General features: G+C 47.6%; 1 protein-coding gene across 1 annotated transcript in view; it reads left to right on the forward strand.

Annotated features, from left to right (window-relative positions):
* Positions 1-25,498, forward strand: part of LOC144141427 (metalloproteinase-like) — a 67,286-nt gene that overhangs the window by 32,177 nt on the left and 9,611 nt on the right. Inside the window, exons 7-10 of the mRNA XM_077672989.1 lie at positions 2,959-3,089; positions 3,181-3,230; positions 15,583-15,691; positions 15,855-16,022. Coding sequence (XP_077529115.1) covers positions 2,959-3,089; positions 3,181-3,230; positions 15,583-15,691; positions 15,855-16,022 — 458 coding nt within the window. The remainder of the gene's footprint in view (positions 1-2,958; positions 3,090-3,180; positions 3,231-15,582; positions 15,692-15,854; positions 16,023-25,498) is intronic.

Consider the following 25,498-nt stretch of genomic DNA (forward strand, 5'->3'; position numbering starts at 1 on the left):
TTTGTTTCACGTTTACTGGCCTATATTGCATACACCAAAATTACGGCAAATCGCCAGCTGTTGGTTACTCCCGGAATCGAATAATGCCTCATGGATAATTCCCCAAGCAAGTGCAGTTTCGTTAAATGAATATTTGCGGTTTTGTGTTTTATGTTATTATCAGGTTTAGCAGGATCAACGCAGAAAGAGGACAGATGGCGTTAATTGTACATTGCTTATTTCACGGTATATACACGGTGACATGAAAGCACTGAGAGAAAAGCGACAGAAACAATATCTGCTGCAAAGCATTATGGTCAGAAAGGTTATGGTTGAAACAATTATTCCAGATATGTAAACCACAACATCCTAAATGTTGTACGTCACTGCTTTGAAAGGATTTAATAAGACATCCCCAATAAACAGCGTTGGCGACGTATATTGCCGCCAATCCACGCGGCGGGTTTCAGAAAAAAACATTTTGCAGTGCTTGAAAGGGGTTAAACAAAGTTTATCCAGCGATAAGTCGGTTTTTCAAAGGGGAGCGCGCAGTGAAACCACTGGCATTAGAATCGGTAGGAAAACACAAAAGCTCGCGGCGCCGTAGAAGCTGCAGACACGACTTGGCTGTGAACCACAAAGCAGCCAGGGCCTCCTGGCATCAATTTCTGGTGGCACGTGCCCTTACCCTTCCCCCAGTCTCCCTCTTCTGACTCCTTTTCATGGACTAAGGTGGCGATTATACACTTGTATTCCGCTACCGCAAAAAGTTTTGACTAGTCCTTGCCTAAGCACCTTGATGCTACCATAATTGTCGGGGCGAAACATCTTCTAGATTTGTACCTGTAGTAATAGAAATATTGCTCCAAATGTTGACAGAATCGGCGCTCGAGTTAAAATGGACGTAAACTAAAGCTTTGAAATATGCTTCTTCGCTTGCATCGCCGCTAGGCGTTGTTGTTTCCCGCGTTACTCCTTGTTGTTCCCACCATGGTTCTCGTCGTTATGCGTTGTACTACTTTTTGCTTCAGGGTTTAGTGCTCAGAACCTTCTCCATAATTAATAACTGGCAGGCGTAGTTCCCTTACCTCGTGTTTTTTTCGAGATACATTCGATGTAGTCACCCCGGTTCGCTGCGTGACGAAAACCCCTGCGCCATCGGACGCTTTTTTTTGGTGCAGTAGTCTTCGACTCCAGGTAGAAGCTTGGAAGCGATTTTTCTACCACGTGTTTATGTGTTCTTTCTGCATGGTGTTGATAAACCAGCCCCCATTACGCCACACATGCCTTACAAACTGTCAAATGCCGCAGTGGCGCCTGCTGGTGATGATGATGATGATAATGATGGCTAGTGTTATCCTCTTTGTGATGCATGATTGTTGCGCAACTTGTGATGCGCAACTTTGTGATGCGCAACTTTGTGATGCGCAACTTGTACACGCCAAAGATACGCTTGAATCTGAAAGAGGCGACTAAAGGAGCACAAATAAAAAAATTCCCGCGCCTTCCCGCGAAGGGAACACGAGTAAATGCAGAGCATTGGGGGTCGTTAACGTCGCGTAAAGTCGCGTTAGGGTGGGTAGTTGGGTCGTAGTCGCGTTGATGTTGGTTTGGGGTAGAGAGAGGAGAGTAAAGTCGCGTTAGGGTGGAGCGAGCGTCAACCAAGGAAGGAAGGAGCAACGCAGTGACTGAAGCACGAGCGACCGCTAGCCGCTTTATATTTGCAGCGCGCGCAGTAGAGGGAGAGCAGTACGGGGGGGAGAGCGCGCATGCGCAAGCAGTGCGCGCCCTTCCACGCCCCACCGCGCTGCTATCACGCACCTGTGACGCCGAGACCGCGACGGAGCGAACGGGCTGACTACGACGCAAGCGCGCGCCAGCTGCTGTTGAGAGAGGAGGGAAGGCGGAGAGGCGCACCTGCTGCGGATGCGGAGCTGTGGACGCCGTCCGACGCAGGAAGAGGCGAGGCTAAGAAATGCTCTGCATTTAAAACGACGTTGCTTACGTCCGTACCCAGCTAAATGCCTTGGCAGAACAGCACCACGTCACCGGTCATGTCATCGCTTGGGACTCGGCAAGAATCATTGCCACCGAGAAAATATTATCAACGCGCCTACTCCGAGAATCATTCCACGTCCAAACAACCCCGCACGCTATTAATCAGACACGCGGTCACATGCCTACAACATACGCATTCGTTTTGCAATGTTCCACGCATGTGTAAATACAGGCGAGCGTCGCTTCGTTTCATATGTGAACAAGTGACCACTGGGGGCCCCGAAAGGTCATCTATTTTTACCTGTTGCTTTTGCCTTTTTTGGCGAGTGTCAGTTTGTTACCCGCAATGTTATTTCCTAGCCAGAAGAGCTTTCGTCGAATTTCGACTAAATACTCCAGTAGTTTCGAAACTGCACGCCTATAAAACATAATGCCGGATCTTTTTGAATACAGGAAATTTAGAAAAACCCCTGGAAAGCGACTTAAAACTTCCGCCACAGGCTTTGTATTCTACTGTATTTATGTTTCTGCACTGTAAAAACAATATAATTGCGAAAGTGTTTAGATCGTTGTAATAATACATCAACTATTCGCCGGGCTAGTAATGGAACAATCCATTCGCAGTTATTTTGCAAAAGAACGGTTCTGGTGGCCGATTTGTATACTGGTTTCCTATTCTTTTGCTGAACAAACCTTTACACAACTTATTTCACAATATTATTTGAAGATAAATCATCTACGACGGCATCATTCAATGCACCCAAATGGGTAGAACAGAATTTTCTCGCCTTAATATTTATGTAATGTTTGACCGGCTCAGTCGTCCACGGGACGAAGTGTTTTTCATTTCCTAAAATTTTCACTAAATTATGTTTGCATGTTTGAAAGAGTCTTGCATGCCTGAATACGACTTGATGCTTTCGGACAAAAAGAAACCCATAATACCGTAACTTTTTGTATTTTTTTGTATCGATGTTGCAGAATGAAAAACTAGACGAACTGTCTGACGAGGACTATATCTTTGATGAGGGATTTATAAAAGGTTTTAGAGACTACGCTGGCAAGAACAAGAACGACTTTGGTAGACCAGATGTAGTGTATTTTATGACCGGGTAAGAGGTTACACAATAGTAAAAGTACCTCTATCCGTCTTACACCTTTGTTTGGACGCAAAAAACCACACTTTTACCTATCATTTCCTAGGAGGGACGTCTTCACAATGCATGAAGGCCAAGTTACAGCTAGGGGCTTAGGTAAGTGAGTCTCGGCGTTTCAAAAATTTCGCTTTCTCTTGACAAATTCTAAGCTCGGAAGAAAAATGTGTAAATTATAAAAACAAACCTGTATAAAGCTCAATATTTCAATAGAGACCCGTCGGAAACTTTGCGGAAGAAAATATTTCCCGCATACCTTTGCCGCGGTAATCGCTCAGTGCTTTGTTGACGGATACTACTGAAACATTAGGTGATGCTTGGTATAGTTAGAGTTTGAGCGCATGAGAAAAAATATATTCGTTTGCATGCAGGGAACGTCGCCTCAAATACATTTCTTCAACCTGGCCTCCGGAACGTGCCAGGTGGGAGAAGAAGTAGAAATGCATCCTAATGAGTACATTTCGTTTGTTCGTTCGATTATTGACACGTTTGCATTCGAAGAAAAGTATGGCCCTAAATTGTTCATTTATTGCACCACGTAGTTTGATTGAGTTTCTTGATTTTCGTAAAAAGAAATGGGCCATTTATAAAAATGCTGGGCTCAAACTGTGCACTCAAAGAACGTTGAAGCTCACCTGTACGTCACCCTCTCTCGCTGCTGCACTTAAATGATAACCCTTTAGACCTCTGTTGATTCATGGTAATGTCTCAGCAGGAGGTTGGTTTTCCGTATTTATTAGCCCCTGACTTTAAGGGGTTAACGAAGTTAACGGGTTTGCAACTAGGCTATATTACTAAGTGTAACCAAGAAATTGACTAGGAGTTAAATTTGGCCGGTTCGAATCCTTCTCGATGGGCTCAGCAAATGCATTTACTCCCGACTCACACTGGTTACCTAACGTTTCGGCAAATTGTCAGAGAAACTGAGTTAAGAAAATGGGTGGCAAAATCAATCCGAAAAATGAAAGACAAAAATTTAGGCACTGCAACTCTCCAAGTAGAAACGTACCGATCAAGGTTATTGAACCTATTTCTATTGGAGGCGTTCTTAGATTTCTACATCGCGATACGGCATCTAGGGTGTCCTGTCTTGCAACCAAACTAGGAGCTCAACCCGTGCCGAAGATACAAAAGAGAGTGTCAATACGCTCTCCTCCGTATTTGCAGCCACTGCGAACAACTTGTTTTTGTTTAACGGGTCTATTTAAAACTTTTATGACAATATAATGCTGCTGTGAAAAATATACAAATACAAATAAAATTAGAAAAACAGTAAAAGTTTTGCCGTTTAGTCACTGCCTTCGGCCGTGACAGTGCTATGGTCCTGGCAGTGTGTCCTATCCGTCTAAGTCGAAAACCGCTGGCCGGAACTTTTGTCTCACCAATTACCTGGTTAAACAACCGCAAACTCTCGTTCTCGGTCGCTGCAGTGGCACCCGCGTGAGGGGTCGCACAGTTCTAGAGGGACTTTGGCTTTATCCCAATCGGAAGTGAGGCCACAGCCAGGCCTATGGGAGCCCAGTACAACAGGGAGAACCACAACAACTTTTCACGGCAGGCCCGAGAGCCACATGGGCTGCACATCCGAGTGCTTGTCCGGTCGAGAGAATTACTGTTTTCTTTGCTGCGGAAACGCTGCAAAATCTATGGGGAGACAAATATGACAGTCTGCAAGCGTCGGAGAGTAAATTACTGACAGACGGTGCCAGCCTTGCAGGGAAGTAGATGCACGTAAGTGTATTGGAGACGTACGTAGGGTCGCAAAATTGAGAGATGGTTTAGTAGGTGATGCCTCGGACGGCAGGAGCGACAAACAACTCCCCACTATATACCTGCGAATAGATGATGTAGTTCGGGCTTGCCATCTGGTGATAGGTCCACACCTGGTCAGCCATTGGCGCGAGGCACGAGCCGAGACACGGCATGTGCGTGGCACAAACATGTACTTTTACTCTAATAGAAACGACAAATTACACTCGTGGGTCACCGCACGCAAGCTGCGTTCAACACCCCTCAGTTAACACCCCATTGGGGTAAGAGCTGCCAAAAGACCGACAGAGACTGCATTGAAGACAGCGAAACAAAAGGTACTCACCGTTACGAGCCCAAGAAGGAGGCAGCAGTAGATGAAGGGCGTAGTAAACTGTACAACAGGCGGGGTTGGAGGCTCTGCCCAACTGCTAACAAAGGCCCGCGAGGAACACGTACAGCATGGTGCACTGAAGGAAGCGGATATAGAAGCCCGTGCAGTCCACTTTGAGAAGTGCGGCAGAAAAGACGACTAGAAAGAGTCCCAAAGATAGTGGAGAACGGGAGAAAAGCTTAGCTGTGGTCCGGCTGATGGTATCGCCGTGGTGACGCGTGAAACTCCCAGCCGTATGCAGTGAGGCACCGCTCATTAGCCACGCAATTTGGGCGAACTTCGGCCGCGCACTTTCACTTCCTTGAAGCGGTCTTCGGGGGCCCGGAATTCATCGCCGCCGTCGCTCGGCCGCCCCAGCACAGCCCTCAAGGCCGACGAAGTCTCCCGACCGTCCGTCCGGCTACCACCAGTTATCACTCCATGCTCCCCGCAAATCCCAAGGTGCACCTCGTTCACAGTATTTCGGGCAGCGCGTCCCAAGAATCCGCCGGGTGTAGGCTTCCAGTGGCGGCGACACTCTCGCCTACTTCCCTCTCCGAAACACACTGCCATCCAACCTGGGGGAAGCCCGCCAGGGGGCCGCGCCAAGCGTTCGCGCTTCACAACGGCTCCGTCTTTTACTTGCTTTAAGTGCGGTACGCCTTGACCATCGACCTTGAAGCTCGTCACAGAAAACTGGAAGCGCTCAGGAACCCCGGGTAACACTTTTTATGGTCATCCACCCCTCCAGCTCGAAACTGCAAGCCTTTGAAGACCGGACCACACCGCTCCCACTTATAGGCCTAACCAGGCCTAGCGCCGTGGCTGCACTCGGCCCCTGCACGCCAGGCGGCCAGGTGCTCCCTGCTGCTCGACGTCCGCCCCGCCGCTATGGAAAGCGAAGTTGTCGAAGTTCTTCAACCGGGTTGGAAAACTATACGAAACAAGCACCAAGCTCTCCGTGGCACCGAGACACAATCCCAACAGGCAAGTCTCCTAGGAACCTCTACAAGCTCTCTACGCAAAGGCCGTAAAAAGCCCTTGCGTCGAATATCTCCAGATGAACCCCTCCCTGCGACCGACGTCAAGATTGTTTTGCGTCGAAGAGGTGAACTAGCCCTCGTCAAGCTATCCCTTGCGGTTCTGGCGGATACGATTAAACAGCACGCAAATGTTGAACCCAATGGTCAGGATCAAATACGCATTCAAGCTAAAACCAGCTTCATCGTAATAAGTACTCTTTGGAGACACGTGCAATGAAGTATGCTAGAATCTTCTCCCTGCTTATTGGAGAACATCGGTATGACGTCGGGTATCAAATCCCGGCCCCGGCCAATACCTCCTTGGGCATCATTCTCAGTATCCCAGAAACGGTCACTCCTGAACAAATCGCTCACAGCATCATCTTTTATAACCCCCACTTGAAAATCCTCGATGTCCGCCGACTGAAAAGCTCCATCATGGGCCAAATACTTTTCGACGGACCTAACGTCCCCTGTTGGTTTCGGTACCAGCCGCCACCTATCGCTTCCGAACCTTCCGGCGCAAAACCGAAGCCTGTACCAGCTATTGAAAATGGGTCATCGCCAGGACGTGTGCCCTACCAAACAAACTGTACCCCGCTGTTCTCATTGTGGCGCTTGCAACGCTCATAAACATCACCCCTGCAACCCACGCCGCATAGTGCGTGAAGAAAGCCACCTTACAGGTTCGCCGGACTGCCCGCGCCACTACCAGCCCAAACCATGGACGATCTCCTACGCACAAGCTGCGTCACAAAGCTGCCCTGCACTACCTGATTCCTTCCCCCCACTACAACCCAAGACCGAACGTCTGCAATGCACCAGTCAACAGGCAGCAAGACTCCCTCTGATCCGCAGCGCCGACTACTCAAGTCGTCGCCTGGCTCACAGTCCTAGCAGGTGAGCAGCCTAAGCGCCCATTCCAGTTCCCAGCCCCCGCACGCTTCGCAAAACCCCCCTTTAGGTACCTCCATACCAGACGTGCTTAGAGAACTGCAGACTATCCGCGCTGAAATCACATCTCTCAGACAGGGAAACGCTGCTCTGAAGCGGGAAACGTTTTGCTAAAAAATCAACCTCACTCAGCTCCCATTTCCCAGCAGGAGAACTCAACTTCTGTAACACAAAAACGGAAAGCCTGCTCCGTCTCACAAGGTGAACTTCAGGACCAGCCTCCTCAGCAGCTAGAGGAACGTCTCGGGAGGCTAGAACATACCCTGGAAGAACAGCAAGCAAAGTACACTAATCTCCACCAATCCAATTGCTTAGCAATCAGGCGGCCATGCAGGGAACTATAGAGGCAATAGGAGCAGAAATGCATAGCTACCTCCAGCGAATAATCACCACCATCAACGTTCTGGTAGCCCCAATATTAGATGCCCCCATGACAGATGCCCCCATCCCATAAGGAATTCATGGTATGGCAGTGGAAATGCCGCGGCCTCCAGTGGAAACGCGCCAACTAACAGATGCTAACTGTCTCGTCCGACGGACCTCCCTTAATAATAGCCCTACAAGAACCTGGTCCCCACGCCAAACTAGGTGGCTTCTAGTCCTTCCAAGACCCCCGTAACCCATACATCGCAATCTTAGTGCAGTGTAGCGTCCAAGCCAAGCGAGTACAGTTTGACAGCATTCCTATTCCTCACAACATGGTCGTCATTTACCCCAAAACTTCGCCCCCCCCGACTACACGTGCTCAACATATACAGCGGCCCCAAAAAATACACACACACTTTAAACAAAATTTTTTCGTTAGCCAAGAGAGAGGCACAAACCACCCACTCATAGTAGTAGGCGACTTTAACACCCAACATACAGCGTGGGGTTATCCTACCATGACGAAAAAGGGCTGCCTACTTTGGGAGCACATTCACTCGCACAGGCTCACACACGAAACGCCTCCTGACATACCAACCAGGCTTGGCAATAGTGTGCAACGAGACACAACACCAGATCTCACTCTTACACATCATATATCCAATACACACTTGCACAACATAGACCACGCTCTTTGAAGTGACCATTGCATCATCCAGCTCACCATCCCCCTGCAAAGCCCTTATGTCCCCCAACACAAACAACAATACATAACAGACTGGCATGCCTTCAGGACCACTCGAAACGAACAACCGACTGAATCCCCTACAGTGCAGTCCCTGGATAATGGGTAGACGAACTTCTAGGAGACAAAAAACCCACGACAAACCGGTGGGCCCTGAGGTCCCCGCTGAAATCGTGGACTCTCGTCTCAAAAATATGTAGGCTGCACTAAGCAGCCTATGGCGAAAATGGCGAAAAAATAAACATAATAGGCGCCTCAGGAAGAAAATTGCAGAGCTAAGCCACAAAACGAAAAAGTAGGCAGCAGAACTCGCCGCAACCCGATGGAGAGAAATCTGTGACAAGCTCAGAGGTACCCTTACCATGACGCGCACCTGTTCCCTCCTCTGTCACCTCATCGATCCCCATTTTTCCAAAACTGCTTAACCAACCGCATGGCCCAGCTTCTCCAATCCTACCCAGGTACCCCACAACAACTCCTTCGCTTCAAGAAAAATACATCCCTACTGGCGACCGTACCCCGCTACCAGACTATCAAGGAGCACCCAACACACTCCTCGACGCGGATATAATTGAAGCAGACGTCCGAGCCACTCTTCTCACTCTCAAAACCAGTTCCGCTCCTGGTAGAGACGGAGTAACTAACAAAATATTACGCAACATTGATGGCAACTCCATTACAACACTCACACACTTCTACAACAAACACTGGAAAGAAGGCACCCTTCCAGCGTCATGGACACATGCGAACATTTCACTCATCCCCAAGCAGGGAACATCTTTGAGCTTAGATCACCTCTGGACGATATCTCTCACCTCCTCCATCTAGAACATATCATACATGCCAGATTCACCAAACAAATAAACCAAACCAACGCCCTGCCTCCCACCCTGTTCGGTTTCCGGGCCAGACTCTCGACAAATGATGTACATCTCCAACTCTACCACGACATCATTTCTTCCCCCCAACAGCCTGACACAGCAGCGATTTTAGCACTAGACCTCACGAAAGCCGTGACCAAGTCTCACATCAGTCAATCCTCAATGACCTTTCCTCTATCTCCCATGGCTTACGAACATACAATTACGTTAAAGCTTTCCTCTCCTCACGGACCGCAACCCTCCGATAAGGCACCTTAGAATCAGGCGAGCTTCAGCTAACCCCAGCTTGCACTCCGCAAGGAGCTCTGCTATCCCCTCTCCTTTTCAATAAAGCCCTTAATATTTTAAAGGCTCTAGATTGCATGTCCAACCAACAGTTTAGCCTCTATGCAGACGACATCACACTTTGGACAAGCGGAGGTAGTGACGCACAAGTAGAGGAGACTCTCCAAGCAGGAGCGTCAGCCGTGGTTGAGGCAGCCACTATAGCTGGCCTCCAATGCTTCCCCGATTTAATTCAGAACTACTTCTCCTCAATCCGAAGCGCGCAAACCGCGCAACTCCCAACATCAAATCTCCATAGGCTCAAAGCCTGTGCCAGTCGTCCCACAAATCAAAATCATCAAACTAGTCATAAACCATATACGTTCAAACACAGAGTTCATCATGCGCCTTTCTTCACATGTTTCCCAAACCATCGGACTCCTTCACCCCATCACTTCCAAAAACCATGGACTTAAGGAAGCAGATAGGCTCCGCCTCGTTAAAGCATTCGTTGTTAGCCGAATCACCTACGCTCTCCCGTACCTCCTCCCTTCTGATTCAGAACTGGCCAAAATCAATTGCCTTATCCGCACAATATACAAACCTGCTCTGCAACTCCCACCCGGAACTTCCCCTGCCACATTAGAAGGAACAGGGGTGTACAACACGGCCCAAGAGCTGACAGAGGCGCACCGAATGAGCCAACTAAGCCGCCTAGCCAAAACTACCGCTGACAAGCACCTCCACCAACGCCTACAGCTAAAGGCGCTTATTATTAGTGATCCGAAACTCCCCATACCTATAAACACCCATTCCTGCCTCAAACTACGCCCCTTACCCCCGCAATATGCTCCCTCATATTCACCAGCGCCGGAGAGAGCAACCAGCTAAAATCTTAACAGAACGCCACCCCATACGGCACGCCACGGTGTACGTAGATGCCGCCGAGTACCGGCACAAGAACTCTTTCGTACAGGCGATCATTAATGCCGCCACCACCCCCAAATCAACTCACTCACAATTCGTACCTCGGAACCTGCGACGGCGAAAGAGGTGGCAGTCGCAGTAGCCCTGTCGCACCGGCCAACCCCTGAATTCATATTATCCGATTCGAAAACGGCCATTCGAAATTTTTCTGCGGGTGCTATCTCACCACAGGCACTAAAACTTCTTATGCAAAATCCACCCACCACTCAAGTAGAACTGATCTGGACTCCTGCCCACACTGAGCTTGGATGCAATGAGGCGGCTCATGCAACGGCCCGAGCGCTCACTTCCTGGGCATACCCCAGCCCGATTGCTTCCCACGAAGCCAGGTCAGCTCGGGACAGCCTCTTGGGCTACCCCGACATCACCACGTATTACCGCCTCTCTCGCTTCCGATGCCCACCCTTCCCTCAGCTACATGGAAAAACGGCTCTGGAGACTCCTACTAACAGAATCCCTACCTAACAGACCTCTCCTTCACCGGATACACCCCTCCCTATTCTCGTCTCCCAACTGCACATCGCGCGGCGCGAAGGCCACAGTACAGCACCACATGTGGGCCTGTCCCTACGACCCCCTACCCCCAATCACCACACCTGAGCTATGGGAGGCGGCGCTGGGCTGCTCTGACCTGACGACGCAACAAGCCCTGACGGACTGAGCAGCCAAGGTCGCTGAGCAGGTGCGGCCGCTGGCCACCCGCCCCGCGTAACAGGGCCCGATTGGAATAAAGTGTTTCTCTCTCTCTCTCTCTCTCTCTCTCCAACATGGGTGCGGCGATGGAAGCGAAAACATTCTTTTTCTGCGCTCTACGCCTTTTCTGTCCCCAAAATGGCGAGCGGCAAAAAAGTTAAGCTGGGAAGGGACACAAATTTCGCGATATGTAGATAGCTGCATGGGTGCAGCTTAGTGGACGCTACTGGTATTGCTGGATCTAGCCGCTGATTGCATGTATCTACGTCTTCGGCTAACCGGTTAGAACATCGCACTGGTGCTGTTGGCTGCGCTGACACATAAAAACCGCGGGCTAGTTGGTGTGCCCGACCATTTCATGTATTTCGGAGTTCCCAACGACCCGGGTACATGAAGGGCGGATCCAAGAGTACGGGGATAGGTAACGTGGGGACCCATGTGTCTAGCAACGATGATAATATTTCTAATATATTGGCAGTCACGGGAGGACTGCTTGGTGCCCGTGTAGACTTTTTATTTGTAGGAGCAGTCTGCCTCTAATTCGTTCTGAGCCAATTTGACCTGCTCGACAAAGTCTACGATGACATAATTTACGCAAAGGATCTATCGAAGATATCACAGGTTAGGTGGAGTTTGTGTCCTCGCCTTGTTGCGTCGTGGCTTGTCCATGTCGTGGTGGACAATGACCGCCGCTACTGCTGATCGATATCCGCGTCTGCAAAGATTTAGTTCGAAAGAACACGGTTGTGGCCATCGTTTGGTTGTTTTACCTGTCTTTGGTGTCGCCTTGCCAAGGCCTTGGTCCTTCCGTTTTTTCTTGTCCCGGTTCGTGGGTAGTGCCTCGAAGTCTACGATGGCCATTTGCTCCCAAGTGGGAGGTATTTCTGGGAGCAGTGGTAATACAGAAATGAGTTAACCAGTTTTTTTTTTTCAAGGTGACTTTAACGGGTTTGGTCGAGTTTAATCCGGCTGTATTGGGGAGTTCAGTAGTATATATGATATCAGCTATATTCGTTGAAGGGGAATCTGCGTTTGAGAGCCGGGAGCAGCGCACATTTTGGAAGCCGGGTAATCACCTTCGGGGCTTCGTTATTTACACGATCAACAACGCTTAGAAGGGTGCGCATGAGCAGAAGGCATGTAGTTCTGTATATGTCATGGAAGTGCACAGCTGCATGTACAACGTATGGGGACTTATTCGCTTTGCCTCTCAGCGTGTCGCTGGCTATCATGCGCAGTACTTCATTGACTTGTTTGGTGACGGAAACTACGCGGAAGAACAGAAAAATGTTTTATTCACATACGCGGAGAGTTCCTAAACAAGCAGGTAATAGCACAAGCAAATGCTATGAAATGCTTGTTGAGAGACTAAGCGTGTATGAGAATAAAGCATTTTTTTAAATGCGAACACCAGCCTTGTAATCCTTAGATGGGCTTCTTTTGCCACCGACGATGGCGACAAGCTCGGTTTTTTAGCACCATTATGAGCCCTATCCTTTGCATGTAGACTTGAACAGTCTCTAGCGCCAGTTTTAGTACGTTCTCTTATGCACATAAAGAATATTTGATTAGTCCTAAGCATCACTTTGTCTGCGTATCCTGCACGTGTGCTGTTTTTGATGTTAAAGTAACTTTAAATATAGAGCATAAGTTAGACGTGGAAAAAGCATGCATGAAGAAAGGCAATGCGCTCTCCTGCCTGCGTCTTTGTTTTCCTGTCTTTTCGCGCCAAATTTTTATTTTTTCCCACCGAAACTAAAACACCCAGAAAAGCTTTCTATTTAATTATAAGCCGTAGCACCCGCGATACTCGTTTCGCCCACTATATTGATTGCAAGAATGTGTATAACAATTGTTGAGCTATCTCTTACTTGTAATAACCAGGTTTTCGTTATGAAATTGCGCTTAATATGAGATATTACTTGCTGTAAAAACGAGGGATCCTCCGGGGGAGTGTACTTGAGAGAAACAGCTGTAACTGGCCTTTTTTCAAACTATTCTGAAACAAATTGTATCAAGGTGGTGCGCTCAAACGACTACTGTAGTTGGTCATTGGTGGTATTATCTGATAGCTGTGAAGGATACGTATCAGTCAGAACTTTATAATAAACACAAAGGGACCATACGGGGGAAGCGTGGGGTTGAAGATATGCGCAACAGATGGCGAGCGCGGCGGTACTGGAAAAATTCAACTGGATTCACTCCTCGAAGGGTATTTTTAAAGACAATAGTATTTCTTGGGCTACTTAAACACAGAAATTTTGGTCTGTCTGTATTTCTGTCCGTCTGTCTGTCTGTGACTCGATTCAGCCACCCGGCCAAAATAAAACAATGCCTGCGCAATAGTCTTATATAGTCACAACTAAATCTACCCGTCTAAGTCCGGTGTATTGTTCATACCTGTCAACATTGTTGAAGAAGAACAAGACATTACGCAAATATAAGACAACAAATTGATACAGAAGTGATAATTGCAGTGTTCCTTTATAAAAAATCCCACATGCTTGACTTTGGCGAAATTAAATACTTCATCAACTCCAGGAAAAAAATTCACTTCGCCGTCTCCTGCTGTCACCCGCGCCACTATAGCTTCTTGCGGCATTTTAAGGAATCAACCGGCAACAGTTACGAAAAGTTCCACTAGATAGGTTTTACGTTCTGCTTGCAACGCACGTGGGGTAGGGAAACGCGGTTCTATAAACGTTGAAGTAGGGCGCCTTGATTCACGCGCGTCTTCGCCGTACGGCAGCGTTGGCATCGAGACACCCGGTTTGGAGCAATGGAACGCGGGAAATTTAAAATAATTTAAACAAACCTTTGGCGGCTTTACCAAGGGATGAGCATGACGCAAGACGAACAACATGAGAGGTGAGCGGGACAGCCAAGGGAGGCATTTTCTTGGCAAAAGTCGATAAAGACTATCGTCTTTTGAAGACATTTGCAACGAAAGGAGCAGATACGCGGCCAATTTTTTTGAAATCCCGCGTGCCTCATTGTGTGCTTGTTTGGATAAAATACTGAAAATGGTAATTGGATAGTTTCACGGGCACCATTTGTAAGCGAAAACGAATTGTATATATCAATAGGCTGAGTCGTTATTGAGAAAATTGTAAAAACAATGTGCCCAAAATTCGGATTGTCCTGATTACATGGCCATGATAGAAAAATTTTGTATAACAGTTCTACACATTCGTGTTGGTTATGTATAGGAACAAAAATTGTTCTATATCCCCAAAGCCTGCCAAAAAATTTGTCAAACACATCTTAGCGCTCCCTACTTTCTCAGGGTTATTATTTTTTTACAAATTCAGCCATTTCGAGCTTCTAAACCACAGTAGAAATGTGCTCCCTAATTTTGAAATTAGTATAATGAGCAGTTTGACTTTACGCTCACATCAAATTTTAAGCTGTTTAGGTACGTCATGGGTACAGTTTCAAACAATTCCTTTTCGCCTTCTTAACGGTGTCGCTAGACGGAATACGTACAATTGTTTTTGTGCATTTGTACGAGTAACATATACCAGAAAAAAGCAATTCAATATACAAAAGCCGGGAAAAATATCTTGGGGGGTCTTCCAAAAAAACCAATGCACTCCGAAACGCCGATTCACGCCATTGGTGAATAAGGTCTAAAACAGAAAACTAATTCTTAAAGAATCTCATGGGATACGTATGCCACCAAAATGCAACTAGATATCTGAGCGAGTGAACAAGATAAATGCGAACTGAGGAAAAGACAAGTTCCCTCTTTTGCTCTCTTTGGGGCATAATTACCAAAAATCCCGCCGTAGTGAGCCACTGCACAGTATGATAAATGTACCCTGGAAGGTCTCAGTTACAACGTGCAGCTGTTTCGACTGGGCGTTGATGAATCACTAAGTCAGTCAGCAAACCAGTCAGTCAGTCAGTCAGTCAGTCAGTCAGTCAGTCAGTCAGTCACTCAGTCACTCTGTCAGTTGGTGATTCATTTCACTTTATAGGTATAATTTTATGTTCGTTAGTCTGCTAGAGAGCAGTCAGCGCTACGTTGAATAATGCAGAATCGATAATATTTAGGGCTTAAAAAATACTTCCTTATTTTTACTAGTTATAACAGTGGCTATAGCTGCGTGATGCGAGTAACGCATGTACCAAAAAAAGAATTGCCCTTCACCTTGGGGTGTGGTTAGAAGCTGATTGCAGCAAAGGTGAAAGACAGAGAGAGAGAGAGAGAGAGAGAGAGAATAGTCTTTAATGGAACCAGTGAGCTTAGCCAGACAAAGGCACCTAGCTTACTACGCCAGAAGTTTGAGAAGAAAATTGTAGGAAAGGTGGTGTGAGTGACATGTTCAGTGCATTTGAAAGCTACGTAATACATCTCAGACCTCTTAAGCTTCCTCTCCAAGAACCCTATCAAACACAAATAATTTACTTCTAGGTATTGGCTACCTTGGTGGCGTATGCTCTGCGTCCTTCGTAGCCCTCGGGGAAGATAAGCCTGGTTTTTTTACTGGACTGCACACTTATACGCATGAGCTGGCCCACACGTAAGCATCTATTTGAAGTGGCCACTAAACGGCATACAATATTTCTCTTTACCTAATAAACAGCAAATGTGGGAGGGCATACTTGTATGAAGCTGCTTTTGATTGCATTGAGAGAGGTAATTTCTTCTGGTGTATTACCTGCCTTGGTTTCATGTTTTTAAAGGCTTGGGGCCACGCACGATGGACAGGAACCCGACAGAAACATCCGCGGTCATCCGAGTGCGGTGCCTTGCTCTTGGGAAAACGGAAACATTATGAGCTACCTTAACAAAGGCCGTACCCACTTTTATTTTTCAACTTGCAGCCTGGAACAGATTCAGTTTGTTATGAGGTAAGCGTTACATTCTAGCAGATTGAGTGTGTGTTTTAAGACAACCATTCACACTGACGTACCACACGCCTGCAATAATTTTCTTCAAAGAAATACTTTCCGTCACTCGAATTACATAAAATTGCATTTCATCAAGAGGAAATGGTATTTTCAGTAGATCTGCGGGAGAATGAAGGAAACCCCAGCATTCGTTCGTACCTTGCGTGCAACGAGTTAAGGCTGTAAGGTTGCGTAATAGTCGTCCTTCCTCGACTTAAACTTTTTACACTTTAACGATGCAATTCCGAGCAGGTGTCAATGTATCTAGGCATAAAGAGTTGGACACTCCACAGAACAACACGCCAATAGAGCAGGTCAGAACAAGAACACCTCTGAGTCGTTTTTTTCTGTGACATCCTTCAAAAAACTGTGTGTCGCGCATATGAAAGTATTTTATCAGTACTGATTTTCTTGCTGATGTCAGCTGTAATTATGCGGCATAATGGCAGTTATTGATGCTTCGTGCTTGATGTCCCCGTACGCAGCACGAGAAAAGAAATAAAATTATGTCATCATTGCGTTACATAAAATTAAGGTGGCTAGTCGGCACACCCGCACACTTTGTAATGTCTAGCTTTGGGTAAGGCAACACCAAGAATAATATACACGCCCAAGGTGCCAGGTAGCATCCGAACTAATACAAAGCTCATTCATCGGAAGCCATGACGACATGCTTATAAGGCAAAATGAGAGAACGTAGCACAGTGGTGTTGAAGTTACAAAAGCAGTAATGTGCAAACATTTTTCGTGATAAATTACGGGCTGCACATTCGTCGGTATGCACAGAAATACGTCACAGTTTAGTAATTCTTTTTAAAGAAACGTTTTGACAACAGGCTGAATATTGCGTGGGAAAAAACACATCATATGCTGAAATATAAATGTAATATATCGCACAATGTGCAAAATGTGACTACTGCATGAGTTCGAAAGCAGTTAACAATTCCCAGAGGCTATTCATATACTAATTATTTACAGGTGGCCCCAGGAATTAATCATCTCCACGCAAGTTTCTTAAGCTCTCGACCATTCTAACACTGTGCCTTTTTAGCCGCGGGCGCCAGGAAGTAAATGGTCAACGGCGGTTTGCGTGGTTTTTAGATGTTTTTTTAATATTCAGGATATCCTAGAGTGTCAAAAATTATATGTTTGTGCTGCCGAGAAGCTTGAGAGACGGGCGTTTATTTTTATTATTTATCGTTTCATTACTATTTCGTGGCATAAATAATCATTGTAGTGTGGCCGCGAGGCATCTATTAAGAAAGCGACCAATTAAGCACATTCATCGGTGTACACACCAAAGCGGCAGCAGCACATGCAGCTTCTAGGCCGGGAATAGCGCGCGCTAGTGTACAAGCGATCTTCCACCACCTCCTCTCACTGGCTACGTCGGAATTCGTTGACGGACGATGGCGACATGTACCCCTAGAAGACAGGATGGCTATACTTGATTAATTAATTAGGAGGTTTAACTGCGCCTACGATACACCGCCGACGAGGCGCGCCATAGTGGAAGGCTCCGTATTAATTTCGTCCAAGAAAGCGCAGGGTCAAGCTGTGTCGCAGCACTGGTAGGGGTTAAAGCACGAGATGTGTATTTGGGATGGTTTAGGCAGGGAGGATAACGAACTGTGAGCGCACACATTTCTTATGTCCAAAAAGTAGCCATGTAGATGATGCTGCAGCGGTACGTGTGCATGAAAATAAATTCTCTGTTAGCAAAAGGCGGCAAAAACGGTAACACCAGAGGAATTAGGGGCCAGTTATGAAGTACGCGCTGCAGTGGTGGCTGTCGTACCTACGCTTCTGGGCTTCCTGTGATATTACAGATCTTTTCCTTAGCGTGTTACCCTGTTAGTTTACTGTTTACGTAGTACTTGGGACCTACCGGGAAATTGCGTATTCGTTGCGGTAGGCTGGCTTAGTTCCGCTCACTTGAGTCCCGCGTCTCCGCGCCTGCACGCGCCTGCGTAGTCATGTCCGGGTGCAACAGCAACATTACGGTGAGTCAATGACAGGCTAGGCTAAACTTTTTCTATTAATGGGATGGCACGGCGATCAAGGTTCCATAGTGCGAATGATCAGTGCTTCGTGTCTTCGAGTCAGGCACCACCGTTTCAAATGGCAATCTTGGCTCACAACCAAAAATTACAATCAAATGCTAGTACCCACCTATGTCAACGCTGGATGAGTTTTACGTGAAGGCAACATGAGGAAGCCGTGCGTCCTGTTGCGGTGGTCGGTTTAGCAAACGTAGAGCAAGTTTATACGTTATTTTAGATGCGAAGCATCTCATGGTCGGGGCTATGTCCCGCGTGCGCCGTCCGCACTCCACTGCGCATGCGCGTCTGCCCTCCATTCTCCTCCCCTCTCCTCCAGATGCATACCACTGTGCATGCGCGCCTCTTCTTCATTCTCCCCTTCTCAGCTGTATAAAAGCATTAGCACGCGCTGAGCGGCGTTGAGTCTGCTCCGATGCACCGCCTGCGCTGGTTCTGCTCCGGTGCGGTCGGATGATGTGCGAATTGAACCAACAGCACCGATCCAATAGCACCCACGCGTATCTCCTCCATTCTCCTCTCCCTAGCTGTATAAAAGCAGGTGCGCGCGCTGCGCGGCGTTCAGTCTGCTCCGAGGCACCACCTGCGCCGGTTCTGCTCCGGTGCTGTAGGATGAGTTCCGATGAAACCAACCGTCCCGAACCAACGGCACCCACAAATGGCAAATTGTGTGATCCCCCATGCTGCTTCCCATTCTACTCATGGTTCCCCAATGGGAATATGGTATATTTTTTCTATTGAATCGCTGGGCAAGACCATTAGTTGGTGGGGCAAGTTTGTGCTTTGGATGGCGAGAGCAAGGAGTGTCCTCGACTACTTGCCATAAGTACTCGCCACGGTATCTAATCAGCTGAACGAGAGCCCCTTGATGCAGGCGCAACATCATTGGCACAGAACCCCACAGGCTTCTGTAGTAGAGGGTCACATAATCAATGACAACCGCAAGTTACCTTGTTCCTGAGTGGGGCAACAGGAAAGGATAAAAATGTGCAATGGTACCTGGTAGTATAGCTCAGTTGGAGCATCGCTCGGTATAAGGGCGCACACTGGGAAGCGAGCGAGATGCCTTCCATCGTTGGTAAAAATCACAGGTCATGACATACCGCCACACAAAACTCTAGTGTTGTTGCTAGCAAAAGCGTCGACAACGTGGTCGTAGATCCGAGCCTCGCCAATATGGCGGGCAGTGTGCGTATCGTGAGTACCCGAGGGAACGTCAGGACGGAGATGCTGCGTCCCTGCAAAAACCGCGTCCCGCCGATCATCGAGGAAATTTTTCCAGAAAACAACGCCATTGAGCAAACGAATGCATTTTGCTAAAGATGGTTGGCTTGTATCCAAGACGCTCGATGGTCACCGATTCGACGGATCAAGGCACTCAAGGTAACCAATGTCCAACAAGTGTGGCAGAGTGAGTAGGCAGTGTCTTCATCTTTCAACTAGACTCAGGTAGGCCAACAGAACTACGAAGAAAGGAGTAGCCGTCGCTGTGAATTCAACCAGACTAGACGATCGAGTAGTTCTTTTCCCGGAGTCGTAGCCCACAATGAAGAGGTTGCCCAGAGGGGTATCTTAGACGAAAAAAGCCGCGTAGCGCATGATGGTACGTAGATAAAGTAAAGTAGTCGCCGCAAAATATGAGCAGTGTGTTGACGAAGGGGTAAGAAAGGGCGAAGACGCCCATGGCGTAGGGGAGCTATAAGACGCTGGTTCCGCTTTCTTTATTGCGTGATACTACGTCACTCACGGTTCATCTATCTCAACTTCCATAACACGCTTTCCCGGGTCCTTGGAGATCTTGATGGCGTAAAGCTCCTGAACTGAATGGGAAGGCCGGAACTGTCCATTCGGTATTTGGTCCTTGCCGGCACTAACTATGCCGTCCCAACATGAACGCGTTTCTGCTATGATTGCTGTCGTCCAAATTCTACATAAACCTTTTCCTTCGATGAGACGCCGTCGACATTCCTTGATTTGAGGTGATTCAGCAATAACAGCTGAAGAAAATAGCCCTTTGTTCATCGTGACGAGAAAACCTGTAGTAACTGGTATCAGTAGTGCCGTCTTTTGTACATTTTGCAGCTTTCTTCTACAAAACCTCTGTGCATTCAGTTCGAAATGATGTGAACGCCTGCCGATGACGAAGTGCGCAGGTGTAATGACTTCGTCTCCGTGATTCACCTTTCCACGAAAGGGGGAGGACAAGAGTTGACAGCTTCAATTTCGCACACGAGAGCACTCGCGTGCTCGTGCTACGAACGACTCGCCCAAAGTAACTCGTGCAGCTAGTTTTTGAGAACCAAGCAGTCTGTTCCAAACTTTATCCCAACAAGGTGCAGCACTCAAAACTTCTGCGTGATTCCAGTTTCAGTAGCGAAGCTCTGCATTAAGGGACAAGAGCAAGGTTTGTGCACGGAAAGCAGCTCCTTGCTTGCACGCCAGGACGTGAGACTGCCTTCGGAATATTCCACACTTGGAACGCTTTTTGAGCGGTATACCTCTGAAAAGGACCGAGGAATGGCTGCATGGTCATACTTGAAATGAATTTTAAGTTTATGGCTCTGTAGTCCGCGCAAGTAATAAGGAGGGCAGAAACTTTGCCATTTTTTTCTGTAAACCATAAAGGCGTATTAAAGTGACCTCCGACTATAACAAACCAGTTGAAATTCCGAAGCCTATCGGCTGCAACAGGTGAGCGAGGCGGACTTTGCGGGACTTTTAAATGAGCTGCACGAATGCAGGAGGCTTTTTGCTTGCTGGTAAGACTTTGGCATCCAGAACCATTCCCGTAAATCTACTAACATGTCTGACTCCACAGTGCAGTAGTCGTCTCTGAGCGGCATCGCTCATCATTTCAGTGAAGTGACATCTTGAAGGCAAACTAGTGCTCACTGCTCTTCACGTCTTCATTTAAGCCGAAATGGGCAGTTCATCTTTTATGTGCAATGGTATGTTGTCATCAATAAAGTGCCGAAGGTTCGAGATGTCCAAGTTTTTCGAAAATTGCGCCAGTTTAATACACCTAATCTTTTGATGATAGCGTTTCGCGTGTTGTGCCTATATCAAGTATTGTCTTACATTAGTGGGAAATTTGATTTCTGTCACGTTGAATATTGTGTGGCATTTTCTCTTCCGAGAAAGTCCACTTAAATAAAAGATAACATCGCTTGTAGCCATCTGTCACCTGCTGTCCCGTATGCGTTTACTGCTGTACCAGAAGGTAGCTCGGTCGTCGCTCGACGCCGAAGGTAGTCGCCCACGATTTCCTGTGGAACGCTTCGCAGCAAAACATTAGTAAACATTGAGATGTATAATGTAGTACGCTCCTTCAAACATTTTTATGCGCGGACGCGTCTCTGCCGGGTGTCAGAAGGTCTCGGCAGTGTGAAAACACCAGAAGGTGGCTTAAGAGCTGGCAGGGATCTCAGATGCTAAAGATATTCTTGCTTTGAGCGGAAAGTGTCACCGAAACTTGGGCGAAGCATGTCGATAGCGTCTCGTAGCATGCGGTTGTCGTAAGTAGGTAAGCAATGACGGACTCTGCCTCTCGTAATAAATAGTTTCGTAAGTAGTGCAACTTGTGCTCGGTTGTATTGAAGGATTTCTGCCAATGGTCGCTTCGAGCTGTTACCAAACAGGAAGCCGTCTACTTTTACTTTAAAGGGCGTTATGTGAATATGTGAAACTTCTGTAATGGGAGTCCACCTGAGCGAATCGCAAACAGAAGGCAATCTTGTGAATACTAATCTAACCCCCCACTGAACGTAGTTGAAGTGCGACGCTGGTTTGTCGTACTCTCTGTCACAGTTGCTAAACTCGATAACGAGCATGCGGCTTTGGCTTTATAATATAAGACAATCTGAAGCCTGGTGTCAAGTATTTTAGAGGGAATAAACGGTTCAATCTCAGTGTTATTTGGTCGCCGTTCACTTTCGGACGCAGTCAAAGGTTCAAGCAAGTTCTTCAGGCTCGCCAAGTCAGGCTTTAGAAATTGAAGCACCGCCTTCACTTCGTTGACCAGTTTCGTGTGTAGTATCCACCAAATTGTTTTTTAGGCTGCAATCGGTCCATGGTCGTTCTCCCACTTCCTGAGGATTGGTAGGAAGCTCTCGGAATGTCGGGGTACAGGTTTTCAGTAACACGATGTGTGCAACAAGGGACCAGGAGGAGCGAAGATACCCACACCGCAGCGGAACTGAGAAGAGCGTGCTTCCCCTTTTTTTATTCGCCCAATTGACTGTAGTCCAAATCAAGTTATATTCCACTAAAATAGCACGGAGTGTAGGACACAAGTTTGGTACGGAGACAGCTTTGACAATATCGTCTTTGTGATGTCACCAGGGGTTTTTGAAGAACCCTGGTGACCACCTGAAAATCTGTCCTTAGATATGGTTGAGAGCTGGAACCCGTCGATGTGAAAAGGCATCGCCAAAGATACCTTGTGCGGCAGAAGTTCGCAGAAGCTGAAGTCTCGTAACACCAGGCTGAGTTGGTTCCTTGTGATTGCCATAACTGTAGAAGGACCGCATTATATCAGGGAAGTCCGACACTCACTGACAGAATGATGCAGTCATTATCTGGAACAGGTTGGCACTGGGACATAGGAACGTACATCACAGCCTCAGGGGTTAACTGAACGCTATCGCTAGCTTTGAGAAGGTTGTGGGGCTTGGTGTCAACAACAGGTGCGACTGGCCAGCCAAGAAGCATACTGGTTGCACAGCCACAAAGAGTGGTATTGTAAGTGAGAAAGTCAACACCGCGAACAATGTCGTCAGTACTTGAGTTTAGTATTGTGAGCCTTCAAGGCAGGCAACGTGGGGCAATAACACGAGCTGTGCACTGTCCCAATATGTTTAGGCGATAGTCGCCCTTACAACATGGAACAGTGAAAATGTCAGAACCTTGTGGTGGTGCCTTGGAGGTAAAAACTCAATAAAGTGGGGGGGGGGGGGGGCATGTGCGATTGTAAGGACACGCTAACGAACATCCAACTAACTTCTAACAACTCTTGGTTATTTGTAATAGTGAACACAATATTTTTGAACTGATTGGAAATGCAAAAGAATTGCCGATATCCGCATTGGCTAAATAATCTGGGAGGTGCTTGCGAAACAGGTCCGAAGTGGAGGTCGGCGACGATGCAGCGATCGGCACTTGAAAAAGTGGGTAAAAAAGGGGATTCAAGTAGTGCCGGGAACTTGCTACTGATTTGAACCAGGCGTGAATCGATACGGTCGTTCACCGTACTGGATACTATTCAAACTCCTGGAGTTAGCGTGCTTCAAGCACAGCTCCCGACAGTACAAGATTATTTGGACAACGCGAGAACAAGTAGAACGGACATGCCTGTCATCGAATTTTTAGATGCGACGCTCAAAGCATCTCTTGTCGGTGGCCCCGTCCTTCCTACGTGCGTCCGTTGTTGTCCGCGTGCGTCCGTTGTTGTCCGCAGCCACTCTCCCCCTCTCCTCTCTGATAGCGAACACTCTCTCGCGAGGGGCATTGGATTGAATTCGATTGGATTGACTTAGCGTGGCTTGGCTTGGCTTGGCTTGACTTGGATTAGATTGGATTGAATTGGATTAGATTTGGATTGGATTGGATTAAAGTGGATTGTGTTGGATTGTGTTGCGTCATAGCCGCGGCACTCTCTCTCTCCGCGGTCTCATCTCCTTCGGGCGCGCTGCGCATATAACCGGTGTGCCGCTCTCCGGCGGCCTTTCGGTCGACGGTTCTTCTCCGCTTGCGTTTGAACCCCCTCAGAATCGCATCACACCAGGGTTCCCGCGAGGGGAGGTAGGCGTAAGTTGTTTCACTCTCTGGCTGTGGCTTGGGTGATGGGGTGTACGTCGCAACAACTGGGCACGCCAATACAGTAAATGGAGCTTCAAAGGCTCGGTCAACATCCGAAAATCCGACTACTCAAACCAAGTTCCGGCCCCGGAGGACGACCACATCGAACACCGTGGTCTCGATGAGGACATTGTTGGCAGACGCTGGTCGTCCATCTCAGTACTGATAGTAGTTGGACCTATTCCCTCGATTTCTCGATGAAGAACGGTGGTAGAGGTACCAGAGTATGGCATTCGGTGAGGTGTTGGCGGTGGATAGGGTGGGATTTTAACGTCCGCACACGACGATACATCAGTTGTTTGAGGCAGCCGGGTTGGGCTAAGTTAGGGAATTTCACTTCCTCAAATAGGCAGAATTCTTAGCCAGTTTATTTAATAGTGATGCAGTCTTTGCTTAATAAGCAAATGAAATGCAGCGTCAGCAATGTTCGTGAAAAGGTTACCCACGTTATGGACTCCGGTATTATTACAACTACTTTTGCGCGCATACTCAAACGTCTTGTATATAGGTGACCTAAGATTCGGCACAAAACTGGGTGCATGAGGAAGGTCGTTTTGGCAGCTAGCTCACTACCAATGAATTTAGTGAACAAATTTTGCAGCTTCTCTTTCCTTGGGCCCCACCCTGTCAAGTCACCTTTGTGGGTTTTAAACCTAACCTAAGCTGTGCTTCTCATGTACAGTGTTGGCACTGTTTGGGACACGGATTTCTTGAGTCAATCTGATAATTCAGCTACGTCGACGTCGTCATCTCCAGAGCAGGGTCCGGGTTCATGGGTCAGGGAGACGATGAAAACTGGCGTGGTGTATGCAGTCTTTCTGGTGCGCAGCATCGTTCTGCGACAAATAAACCCCCCTCCGAAGCTCCGTGGTGTAGCAATTGGCCCAGACGAGAGGCGCGGAGACGCGAACAAGCAGCTACAGCACATGATGTGACGTACCAGCAAGGAAATTATGCACAAACTGCGCAGACTACATGGGATAACAGGCATATCAACAAAGCAGCATTGTCAGAAGAGGCTTCCAGGTCTCTGGAACAGCGTGCGCCCGAGCACCACCTGGTGCCCCCTTGTTCTCCTTGGGTACATGGGACTTGGTTTTCACACTTGGTTTCTGTGACACGTACCACTGGAACAGTTACCAACCACCTTATCTCCCCAGTGTCGTTGAGGCCTTTCGTAAGAACACAACCTCCCGTGACAATATTCCCCATACAAACTACTGCATTGAAGCATAACATCGTACAGGCGTATCGTAAGGCGACATGACCCAAGCCTCCCCTTCAGATATTAACATGCGTCTCTCGCGATTGCTATAGTGTGGAACGTTTTCCTAAATAATTGTTCTTTTATATCCTTTAGCGTATAATTTTATTCAATTTGGGCTGCTTTTAAGCAGGAACCACTAAAAAAATTGGGCTTCAGTTAACGCAGTAGAGGTGTGACGAGGGGTTGAAAGGTACCAAGAAGGCCTTGCATATGGATGTTGTTGTTTACTGTGATTATAGGGACGCTTGAGTCTA

This window comes from Haemaphysalis longicornis, unplaced genomic scaffold (genome assembly GCF_048455015.1).
Source record: "Haemaphysalis longicornis isolate Haplotype H1 unplaced genomic scaffold, Haemaphysalis longicornis Haplotype H1 scaffold_6, whole genome shotgun sequence".
Lineage (NCBI taxonomy): Eukaryota > Metazoa > Arthropoda > Arachnida > Ixodida > Ixodidae > Haemaphysalis > Haemaphysalis longicornis.